At 43.4% G+C, this 12213-nt stretch overlaps 1 protein-coding gene across 1 annotated transcript in view; it reads right to left on the bottom strand.

Annotated features, from left to right (window-relative positions):
* Positions 1-4164, bottom strand: part of Gpkow (G-patch domain and KOW motifs) — a 14494-nt gene extending 10330 nt beyond the window's left edge. Inside the window, exons 1-3 of the mRNA XM_005352779.3 lie at positions 3990-4164; positions 2759-2919; positions 2531-2655 (exon numbers count right to left, since the gene is read on the bottom strand). Of these exons, the coding sequence (XP_005352836.1) occupies positions 2531-2655; positions 2759-2919; positions 3990-4159 (456 nt within the window). The 5' untranslated portion in view covers positions 4160-4164. The remainder of the gene's footprint in view (positions 1-2530; positions 2656-2758; positions 2920-3989) is intronic.
* Between the last annotated feature and the right edge of the window lie 8049 nt (positions 4165-12213).

Raw genomic sequence — 12213 nt, 5'->3', positions numbered from 1 at the left:
TTGTGAGCCACCATGTGGTTGCCGGGAATTGAACTCAGGACCTTTGGAAGAGCAGGCAATGCTCTTAACCACTGAGCCATCTCTCCAGCCCTCAACAAATATTTAAAAGAATCTATTATAGAGGCTGGAGAAAGAGCTCAGTGGTTAAGAGCCATGCTGCACATACTTACATGTAGGAAAAAATTATGCACATGAACTAAAAATAAATATTAATTCCTTAAAACTTTTTAAAGGAACTATTTTGTGCAAAGTGCTATTTTAGGTGCTGAGGATAAGGAACTAATAAAATGGAAAACCTCTTTTGGGGCTTATGTTCTAGTTGTCAAGACATTACAATAAATCAATCACGAAAACATGATATATCAGGTGGTGATACAGTTTATAAAGAAAAACAAAGCAGTAATGTGCACAGTGGCACTGTCCAGTATCCTAACTATGTTTGAGACAAGGAGGGAATGTGGTTTAAAGCCAAGAATCTGATACCAGCCTGGTAACACGGTAAAACTCTATCTCAGAAACAAAAACAAAAAATTGGGTAAGGGAATAGAAAGAGAGGAGTGCCACTGACAGTTAATCAAAGATTAAATAGGAGAAGGTGTGAGGCTAGGCAAAGGGTGCTCCCCTCTGAACAGAGACACAGCTGTAAAAAGTAAAGGTCTACGGGGCCTGGAGGCACAGGCCCCAGGGGAGGAGGGAGCAGATCTCTGCGAGCTCAAGGCCAGCCAGAACTCCGCACTGAGACTGTTTCCCCCCCCCCAAAAAAACAAGAGGGGTCTGGAGAAATGGCTCAGAGGCTAAGAGCACTGACTGCTGTTCCGGGGGACCCGGGTTCAATTCCCAGCACCCACATGACAGCTTACTGCTCTCTGTAACTCCTGTTCCAGGGGATTCAACACCCTCATACATACTTGCTGGCAAACCGCCAATGTACATTAAACAAACAAACAAACAAGGGAGCTGGAGAGATGGCTCAGGGGTTAAGAGTACTGGCTGCTCTTCCAGAGGGCCCAGGTCAGTTCCCAGCATCCATATGGCAGCTCACAGTTACCATGGATACAGAGTATCTAAAGAAGTGGGGACGCAGGGGCGGGGGACTATGATGGACACAAAGCCTGACAGAGGTGGAGACGTGAAAACCAGAAGTCCAGGGTCATGCTTGGTGACAGAATGAATTCAAGGCCATCTTGAACTGCACAAAACTGTCTCAAAAAGAAGAAACCCAAAGCATATCTGAAGACTAGTGATAATGGTTCAGGTGAAAGAAAGGGTGTATTACAAAAAATTATGAATAAAAGCTAAAAGGCACAGCCTGGTCTACAGAGCTAGTTCCAGGACAGGCTCCAAAGCCACAGAGAAACCCTGTCTCGAAAAACCAAAAAAAAAAAAAAAAAAAAAAAAAAAAAAAAGCTAAAAGGCTGAGCTCAAAAATGTTATTGAATAATAAAGCTTTATCTTTTACAGCTACCCCATACACTGCAAGTTGCCTCTCAGATCAACACATAACACACTGATTGAACACCACAAGTGTGCTTTTAATGGGCTGTTGCTGCCATTAAAAATACGCACACCAGGCCAGGTGGTGGCACACACCTCTAATCCCAGCACTAGGGAGGCGGAGGCAGGTGGATCTCTGTAAATTCGAGGCCAAGCTGGTCTACAGAGTGAGTTCCAGGACAGGCTCCAAAGCTACAGGAAAACCCTGTCTCGAAAAACAAAACAACACAAACAAACAAAAAACCCCAAAAATGCTCACACCGATCTTTCTTTCCTTGTCAGACCCTAACCTTCCAGGCGTCACTGCTGCCACTCCTGAGTGTCCTAGCCACCTCTGCCTGGACTATGATACTTGTTTCCTTCCTTACCTTCACTTATTAGTCATACTTGGTCATGGAAAACAGAGGGATCCTATTACAACCCTTGTCTGTTGAGGATTTTCCCACAGCTCTCAGTTCATTCACAGAAAAGACAACTCCTCCCTGTGGCTCAGAAGGCCCTTTTTCATCTGCCCCCCCCCCACCTTTATCTACGGCCTGACCCCTCATTCATTCCAATCCAGTCACACTAGCTTCCTTAGTGTTCTTTAAGTACTACAGGTTAAAAAAGAACAAAGAAGCTGGGTGATGGTGGCGCACGCCTTTAATCCCAGTCCTCGGGTGGCAGAGGCAGGCAGATCTGTGAGTTCGAGGCCAACCTGGTCTACAGAGCTAGTTCCAGGACAGGCTCCAAAGCTACAGAGAAACCCTGTCTCAAAAAACAACAACAACAAACAAAGCAACAAAAAAGAACAAAGAAAGAAAAAAAGGGAAACAAACAAATGTGGTTCTAAGAGTGTGTAGTACCTTGACGGGAGCACTTTTGAAAAACACTGCTAATAGGGTGGAAAGAAGAAAGGCTAATCAGCAAGGCTTTGGGACGGACAGACAGATGGACGGACGGACGGACAGAGACACACACACCCTGCGATGTTTCAAGAGGCTAGGCAGACAGGGTAGAGGGAATGATGCAGGAAGGAGGCAAAGGGGCAGCTCACTGTCTCAGCCTGAGGTTCGCTGTCTGTTCCTTCCCCACTGGGACTGCATCCTTTCTGGATCATAGGGATGGTAAGTGTGGGATCAACACCTGCATTCTCCCTCTCCTCCAGGGACTTCTTGGATTCTAAGGAAGAATGGGAGGGATCAATGAGGCCATACTCTCTCCTTCCAACTTCCCCCTCTTCTATCTGCACTGAGGCAGAGCAAAGTGGGAAGGTTTCACTTACCCTCAATGAGCTCCTTCACAGCCAGAGACAGCACACCATCTGACACCAACTCAGTCCTAGTTTCTGAGGATGGCTTAGGGCTCTTGGACTGTGGTTGCCTGCGAGAGCCATTCTGGATCAATGGGATGACCAGTTCCTTGGGGGCTTCTGGAGGGTTCACACTGATGTGGGGAGAGAGAGAAAAGGTTGGGAAAGCAGAAATATCAACCCAGTCCTATGAACCACGTTCCACGGGTTACTTTTCACAGGTCCCCGTCCCCCACGCTCATTTCTTTTTTAACACTATCTCACTATGCGGCCCAGGATGGTCTTACAAACTCAGTCCACCTGTGCAGCCCCCTAGTGCTGGAATTACAAGCATGTATCATCTCTCTTTGTGTCCCCAGCTTTCGATGTGACTTGTGGAAATCATTCCTAGGTTCTCAACCACAACGACCTACAGATTCTCCCCAGTTCCAGGCTAGCAAACTGCTTTCCAGACAGCTGTCTTCCAGAAGTCCTTCCCTTTGGAATTCCAGATCAGTTTCTTTTTTTAAAAAAAAAAAAAATTTTTATAATTTATTTAACTTTTTTATGTACATTGGTGTGACGGTGTTAGATCCTCTGGAACTGGAGTTACAGACAGTTGTTAGCTGTCATGTGGGTGCTGGGAATAGAACCTAGGTCCCCTAGAAGAGCAGTCAGTGCTCTTAACCACTGAGCCATCTCTCCAGCCCCAGAACAGTTTCTTAATTATGCCTCCCAAAACCTGATTTTGCCTTGTTCTCCAAATCGGAAAAGCTCCCAAATAGTTCAGACTATCATTCTCCCTTCTTTCCCTTTCTCCGAACGCACATGTCCTCAAGTCCCAACGACTTCTTGAGAATATATACCTCTGCCTCTGGGCATCGCCCATTTCACCCCCCTCTCTAACAAACCTCCTCCTTCTTGCCCTTAAATTATTAAATTTAATAATAATTAAACTAAATTTTATTTTTTCTTTCTGCTTTTTTGTTTTTAGGCTAGGCTCTCATATAGCCCAGGCCAGCGTTCAAATCTCGAGCCTCCTGCATCAGCCCCCCCCACGTGTTGTCATTATAGGCGTTTGCGGCCACTTCTAGATGCTTCCATAAATTTCTTACGGCTGTGTTTGAGGCTTTCCAAGTCACTGTCACCAAGACAACTCATATTCTAGCCTTCCGTTTACGTCCACCGCACTGAAATGCAAAACGTGAAAGATTCGATGTTTTACCTCTGCAGCTCCCTCCCTTCCACAGTCTTTAAGAAATCTTTCTCCTCTGAGGCCCGTCCTTCGCCGACTCCGGGGTCTGCCAGTCGCCTCCGGGCAGAGGTGCGAGTGAAACCGAAAGAAATCGGGGCCGCTGAAGGGACAGCCGGCAGTGCACTTTCTGGGTCCGCCATCTTGTCCCAATTCCCAGGCTAGCGCGCTGCTTGCTGGGAAGTTTAGTTTAAGCTCAATACACTAGGGGCCCGCCAAGGAGCAAAAGAACAACCTATCCCACAATGCAATGCTTCTAGGCCGGCCTTGAAGCCGTGGGAAAAAACGATCCTGCGTTTAAACGTCTAACGTCATAGGAACGCGCCGCGCCAAACCTTCTGGGAAATGTAGTTCTCAGTGTAGTTCTTGTTAGAGGATAGATTCGGTTCTTGTGAGGTTTTCAAATCTTTGTAAGGCAGTTTTAGGGCATCCGATACCCACTTTCAAACTCCGCAGGCACCATGCACACACGTGATTCACATACATAAATGCAGGCAAAATGCTTATATACACAAAATAAATAGATCTTGTTTGACAAAGACATATGAGCATCCAAAATATTTACCTTACTGATGTAGGAAGTGTCATAAGGAGAAAACACAGGACTGTGCCAGGGATGTGGTTCAATTTGCAGTGATGGTAATTTAAACCTTGGGCCTCGCCTAGGCAAACACTGTACCACTAAACTATATTTAATTTCTTTCTTTTTAAAAAAAATTATTTATGCCGGGCGGTGGTGGCGCACGCCTTTAATCCCAGCACTCGGGAGGCAGAGGCAGGCGGATCTCAATGAGTTCAAGACAAGCCTGGTCTACAAGAGCTAGTTCCAGGACAGGCTCCAAAACCACAGAGAAACCCTGTCTCGAAAAACCAAAAAAAAAATTATTTATTTATTATGTATACAATATTATTCTGTCTGTGTGTATGTCTGCAGGCCAGAAGAGGGCACCAGACATCATTACAGATGGTTGTGAACCACCATGTGATTGCCGGGAATTGAACCTTTGGAAGAGCAGGCAATGCTCTTAACCACTGAGCCATCTCTCTCTCCAGCCCATATATTTAATTTCTTTTCTCTTTTTTTCTCCTCCTTTTTTTCCCTTTTCCCATCTTCTTATACTTTCTTGTCAAATGTCTTTAGAGCACATGCTTTCCTTTCTTTTTGATTTATTTTGTCTTTCGAGATAGGGTTTCTGTGTAGCCCTGGCTATCCCGGAACCCGCTTTGTAGTCTAAACTGGCCTCAAACACAGATTTATCTGTCTCTGCCTCCCGAGTGCTGGGATTAAAAGCCTGCGCCACCATGTCTGGCTTATTTCTTTTTATTTTATGTGCATTGGTGTTCTTCCTGGACGTATCACTGTGTGACAGTGTAAGATCTCTTGGAACTGGAGCTACAAAGGAGGAGGTCTAAGGCAAACTCTATGTAAGCTGCCATGTGGATGCTGGAAATTGAACCTGGGTCCTCTGGAAGAGGAGCCAGTGCTCTTAACCATGGCACCACCTCTCCAGCCCTGGAGCACATGCTTTCTTTTTTTTTTAAGTGAGTTTTTAATATTTATTTATTATGTATACAGTATTCTGTCTGCTTGCATGCCTGAAGAGGGCACCAGACCTCATTGCAGATGGTTGTGAGCCACCATGTGGTTGCTAGGAATTGAACTCAGGACCTTTGGAACAGCAGGCAATGCTCTTAACTACTGAGCCATCTCTCCAGCCCCAAGCACATGCTTTCTATGTTGCAGTTTTCTGACCATTTTGAGTTTTTGGATGAAGCAGTGTTTTCTGGTCTTTGCCACAAAGGACAGGGAACCTTCCGGGCTGGAGCCTCTTTACCTGGGTGCCCTCTCCCCCTCCCTCCCTCCCTCTCTCTCCTTCCTTCCTTTCTCTCTCTATCTCTTCAGTTCTCTCTCTTTCTTCCTCCCTCATATCTCTCTCTCTCTCTCTCTCTCTCTCTCTCTCTCTCTCTCTCTTTCTTCTTGTCAGTACTGTTGTTACAAGTTCAGCCTTAACAATAGGCGGTGCTTGGTGGGGGTGTTTCAGAATATCTAGTCTTTGAAATTCCTCCCTCCCCTTTTTTAGACAGGGTCTCATTATGAGTAGCCTAGAACTCACAGACATTTGCCTGTTTCTGCCTCCCAAGTGCAGGAATTAAAGGAATGTGCCACCACACCAGCCACCATATATTTTTGACCTAAATAATACAGATATTTTCCATAACAGTATTATAAACTATCAAAAACCTGAGGTTAACATTTGTGTAATGCTGTTTCTTTTTAATCACTGAGTCACACCTCTAGCTCTGGGTGCAATTCTGTTCACTGAACTATTGTCCTTTTCCCCTTCCAGTCTAGTATCTCATACACTGCAATATAATTGTATGCCTCCTTCGTTTTCTGCAATCCACGATAGCCTTGTCTTTACTGACTTTTGACAAGTATAGCTCAGTAGTTCCAGGACAGGCTCCAAAGCTACAGAGAAACCCTGTCTCGAAAAACAAAAGCAAAAACCAAAGAGAGAGAGAGAGAGAGAGAGAGAGAGAGAGAGAGAGAGAGAGAGAGGTACAGCTCAGTTATTTTGAAGAAAATAATGTCAATATGGGTTGAATGATGACTTTTCACAATTAGACTGAGGTTATGAGTTTGGGACAAGAATTTCAGAGATGGGGCTAGGGAGATGGCTCAGCAGTTAAGAGCACTTACTGCTCTTGAAGAGGACTTGGATTCAGTTCCCAGAACCCACATACTGGCTCACAACCATGCTAACTACTTCTAGGAAATCCATGATCCTCTTCTTACCTCCACAGGCACCAGGCACATGCATGATGCAACTGCATACCATTCATATGTATAAAATTAAATTAAAAAAGAATTTCAGAGATGATACACCCCTCTGATTATGAATCAGAGTTATGACACTGTTAATATGTTTTATTAATTTTTTCTGAATTTTTTTAAAAATTTTGACACCTGGGTCTCATTTAACTCAGGCTGACCTTGAATTAATTATATATCTGAGGCTTGCCTTGAAATCCTGATTCTCCTGCCTCCACCACTCAAATACTAAGACTATAACACCAGGTCTGAATCCTGCATTTTTTGGTTGTTAATTAGCTCGCTTTATTTATTTATTTGTTTATTTATTTATTATTTATTTGCCCAGCATTGCAAACATACATTCTCTAAGTATGTACAATTATATAACAACTGAAACAACAATTAAATAAATCAACCTTACTAAAAAGGTCTTGCTCTGATCTTAGTCTTAGAAATAATCACTTTTTTAAAAAGACAAGTTCTTTCTATGTATCAGGACTGCCCTAAAACTCACTTTGTAGACCAGGCTGGCTTCAAACTCACAGAGATTAGCCTGCCCCTGCCTCCCAAGTGCTGGGATTAAAGACGTCTGTCACCATACCGGGCTCATAATCACTTTTTTTTTACACAGAAAAATTCAGTATTTTTATTTAATTTAGTCATTCAGGGTGGTGGTTGAATAAGAATGGTCCCCACAGGCTCGTATATTTGAATGCTTAGTCGTCAGGGAGTGACACTACTTGAGAGGGACTAGGCAATGTGTCCTTGTTGGATAGGTGTGTACTTGTTGGAGGAAGTGTGCCACTGGGGGTGGGCTTTGGGGTTTCAAATGCTTAAGTCACACTCAGTTGCTCTCTCTTCTTGCTGTCTTCCTATCTGGATCCGATACTCTCAAGTATTTCTCCAGTACTGTATCTGCCTGCATGTTGCTATGCTTCCTGCCCTGGTGACCATGGACTAAACTTCTGAAACTATAAGCAAGACCTAATTAAATGCATTCGTTTAGTAGGTGTTGCCATGGTCATGGCGCCTCTTCATAGCAATATAAAACTGATCAAGACAGCCAGGTGATGGTGGCGCATGCCTTTAATCCCAGCACTCGGGAGGCAGAGGCAGGCGGATCTCTGTGAGTTCGAGATCAGCCTAGTCTATAGAGCTAGTTCCAGGACAGGCTCCAAAGCTACAGAGAAACCCTGTCTCGAAAAAACCAAAAAAAAAAACTGATCAAGACATTTAGCAATATTAAAATATGTTTTCAGTAGTACAGAGCAAACATATCAAAGCCTCACTATGGTCAGATAGCCAGAGAAAATAAAATAAAGATGAAATGTGATCATTAGTCTTATCAATAAAATATTGAGATGATCTAATCTAATGTAAAAGACTGTGTCAGATTAAAATGAAGATTCTTGTAGACCAGGTACATACCATACCTATTGTGAATAATGAAAAATTTGAGACTTTTTTCTGGTGCATAGGTTATTGGCATTTGAAAGTGTCAGGGTCCAGCCTTGACAGGGTTCACATGTTCCAGGGTAGGGGTGTGAGGATTAGAAATATTAGTCAGGAGGAACAGAGATACCGAAAGAAAAGGAACAGAGATACAGAATAGAACTTGGAGGGCTGGATTTGTCAGCATTTACTTTCCATACACTTATAGACCCCAATCCAAAAGGTGGGGGTGAAGAAGGCAAAAGACTGCTTCAACATGATACAAAGAACAAACAGAGGAATTACCTCTTCAATACCTGAAACATCAAGCAACTATATCCCAAATTAAGCATTCTATTGTTTAGGCAGGACCTACACCTTAGACCAAGCATCCTGCGGGCAGCCACTGCTTGGGTCACACTTCCTGTCATATCCTTGAAGGAGCAGAAATAGGCTTGAATTCTTTGACCTGTAGTCAAGGAAGAATGGACCCACTTCTGTGGGCCCCCACAGAAAAGCTTAATTCAGCGCTAACTAGATGACTTAATGGGTAAGAGTGTCTGCTGTCAAGCCTGGAGGTCTGAGTTCAATCCACAGACCCTATATAGTGAAAAGATGGGACTGGAAAGATGGCTCAGGGGTTAAGAACATTAACAACTCTTCCAGAGGTCCTGAGTTCAATTCCCAACAACCACATGGTGGCTCAAAGCTATCTAAAATGGGAACTGATGCCCTCTTCTGGCATGTAGGTATGTATACATGCAGATAGAGCACCATATACATAAAATAAAGAAATCTTTAAAAAAAGAAAAGATCAACCTGACTGTCACTAGCTGTCTTCTGAACTAGCTGTCTTCTGACAGCCAGCAAGGCATACAAGAGCTACAGGATGGAATACACACACTCACTCACATACATGCAAACACGAAACAAATGAATAAAGTGAAAAAAAAACATGAAAAACAACTTTTATCTAGTTATATGTAAAGTAAGAAACAAAGAGAATAAAATAGAAAAATATCCGTAAGGTTACAGGTCAAAGGATTTTTCTGACCACAAATCCTCAGTGTGGCTCAACTCTTTAGGTGCTTTCATTGCACCCTGCATTTAATTAGGGTTGCTTGTGAGGACAGGAGTGGTTTACTTGAGCAAGGGCAACTTAAGGTAGCGACACTACTGAGGAATGTAACACCCATTCCCCTACCAACAATTAATTGCCTATAGTTCCCAAGGAAGGATGGGGCCTGCTATGCTCCCTCCACATCTATGATGGGTTATTAACATTTTCAGTCTTGTGCATGTGAGTTCATGAGTACTGAAGTCATGTCATGTCCAAAAGACAATGTTACACCACATCCTCCCCATCCTTCAAGATCTTCCATTCTTCCATGATGTTTCCACAATGATGTTCCGTGTGTGTGTGTGTGTGTGTGTGTGTGTGTGTGTGTGTGAGCGCGCGCGCGCGCGCGTCCCATTTAGGATTGAATTTTCAACAGCCACTTAATCTCATCACTTTGACTTGCTTGAATCTCTGCATTCACCACTGCCCACTGAGTTCAAGACCAGCCTGGTCTACATAGAGAGTTCCAGGACAGTGAGGATTGCATAGAGAAACCCATGTCAACAAATAAATAAACAAAAATAAGCATATATATATATATATATTTAATAAGTAGTTTGACAACATAGCCATTTAGTAAAAACAACAGTGATTGGTTTTCCACCCCTCAAGATCTATGTTCCCTGCAGATAGAAACAATTACTTAGCAGTGGGATTTTTGTTTAATAACGTATGAACTATGGGAGCAGAATTAGCCATGAATGCAGAGTACTTCTCTTCAAACTCTTTTTTGTTTGGTTTGGTTTTTTGAGACAGGGTTTCTTTGTAGCTTTGGAGCCTGTCCTGGAACTAGCTCTTGTAGACACAGTGAGTGCCAGGACAACCAAGGCTACACCAACCAACCAACAAGAAAGAAAGAAAGAGGGGGCTGGAGAAATGGCTCAGTGGTTTAAGAGCATTGCCTGCTCTTCCAAAGGTCCTGAGTTCAATTCCCAGCAACCACATGGTGGCTCACAACCATCTGTGATGAGGTCTGGTGCCCTCTTCTAACCTACAGATATACACACAGACAGAATATTGTATACATAATAAATAAATAAATAAATATTTATAAAAGAAAGAAAGAAAGAAAGAAAAAAAGAAAGAAAGAGGGAGGGAGGGAGGGAGGGAGGGAAAGAGAAAAGAAAAGAGAACCCCCTCACAAGTGTGCACCAGCACCAGGGTTTTAGTCAATTCCGGATATAGTCAAGCTGACAACCATCAGGAGTGGCCATCACACAGGCAATCAGATACTCTCTTCTGGCCTCCCTCCCAGGCCCCAGGCATATACACAAATAGTGCACAGACATACAAGGAGCAAAATAACCATACACATAATATGTTTTTTTTTTGAAGACAGGGTTTCTCTGTGTAGCCCTGGCTGTCCTGGAACTAATTCTGTAGACCAGACTGGTCTTGAACTCAGAGATCTGCCTGTGTCTCTGCCTTTCAAATGCTGGGTTTAAAGGCATGCGCCACCACCCAGCTTGTTTCAGTTTTTTTTTTTTTTTTCGGGACAGGGTATCTCTGTAACTTTTGGAGCTTGTTCTGGAACTCACTCTGTAGACCAGGCTAGCCTCTGTCTTACTGAGATCTGCCTACCTCTGCCTCCTGAGTGCTGGGATTAAAGGCGTGCGCTACCACTGCCTGGCTTTGTTTCAGTTCTTAAATAATATTAGTGGGGTTTGGAGAGATAGCTCAGAGGTTAACAGCACTGGCAGCTCTTCCAGAGGTCCTAAATTCAATTCCCAGCAACCACATCTAAAATGAGGTCTGGTGCCCTCTTCTGGCATGCAGGCAGAACACTGTATACCTAACACATTAAGAAATCTTTAAAATATATTAGTGACAGGTTCAGAAAGATGGCTCAGTGGGTTCAGTTACATATTTCCAACCCTAAGCAACTGAGTTTGACCCCTCGAACCAGCATGGTGCTAGGAGAGAACCGACGCCTGGAAGCTGTCTCTCAACACCACAGGGAATCCATAGCATGAACACACACATATAAGCACATGCCAAATGAATAAATAGCTAAATTAAATTAACAACACTAAAGATGGGGCTGGAGAGATGGTTTATTTAAAGAGCATTTGTTGCTTTTGCATAGGACCCAATTTCTGTTCTCTGCACCCACACGGTGGCTTATAATCATCTTTATTCTAGTTCTGGAAGATCCAGTTCCTTCTTTTGAGTTACAAGGGCACCAGGTATTCATATGGTGCACATACATACATGCAGGCAAAACACTCACACACACAAAAAAAATAGTAAATGCTAGAGAGACTCTTAGGGCTCCTCTCTACTTATCAGTCAAGAATTTCCATAGTTGTTAATATTGAGAAAGTGTTTCTTCTTATTTATTTTTCTTTTTCTTTTCTTTTTTCTTTTTTTTTTTTTTTCGAGACAGGGTTTCTCTGTGGTTTTAGAGCCTGTCCTGGAACTAGCTCTTGTAGACCAGGCTGGTCTCGAACTCCACCACCGCCCGGCTTTTCTTTTTGTTTTCTGACACAGATTCCGTGTGTAGTCAAGGCTGGCCTTCAACTCTTGCTAACTCTTTTGGCTCAGTTTCTGAGTGCTAGGGTTACAGGCTTGCATTACTATACATGGCTATCTGATTCGTGTGAATTCAGGGCTTGTGGTGATTTCCAGTCTGGCCAGGTCCAGGACCCTCCTTCCACTCAAATCCTCTTCCACCAGCCTCCTCTAGAACCGGGATCTGTTAGAGAACACCTCCCAAACACAATCAAGGTTTTTCATGCCTTGGGGGTATTAGTATTTACTCCTCCCAGAACTTCTGCCTGAGAGGCAGAAGGGTCTTTTTTTTTTTTTTTTTGTTTTTCGAGACAGGGTTT

Source organism: Microtus ochrogaster, chromosome 10 (genome assembly GCF_000317375.1).
Source record: "Microtus ochrogaster isolate Prairie Vole_2 chromosome 10, MicOch1.0, whole genome shotgun sequence".
Lineage (NCBI taxonomy): Eukaryota > Metazoa > Chordata > Mammalia > Rodentia > Cricetidae > Microtus > Microtus ochrogaster.
Note: the sequence above shows the minus strand (reverse complement) of the source record. Positions and strands in the feature narration are given on the sequence as shown.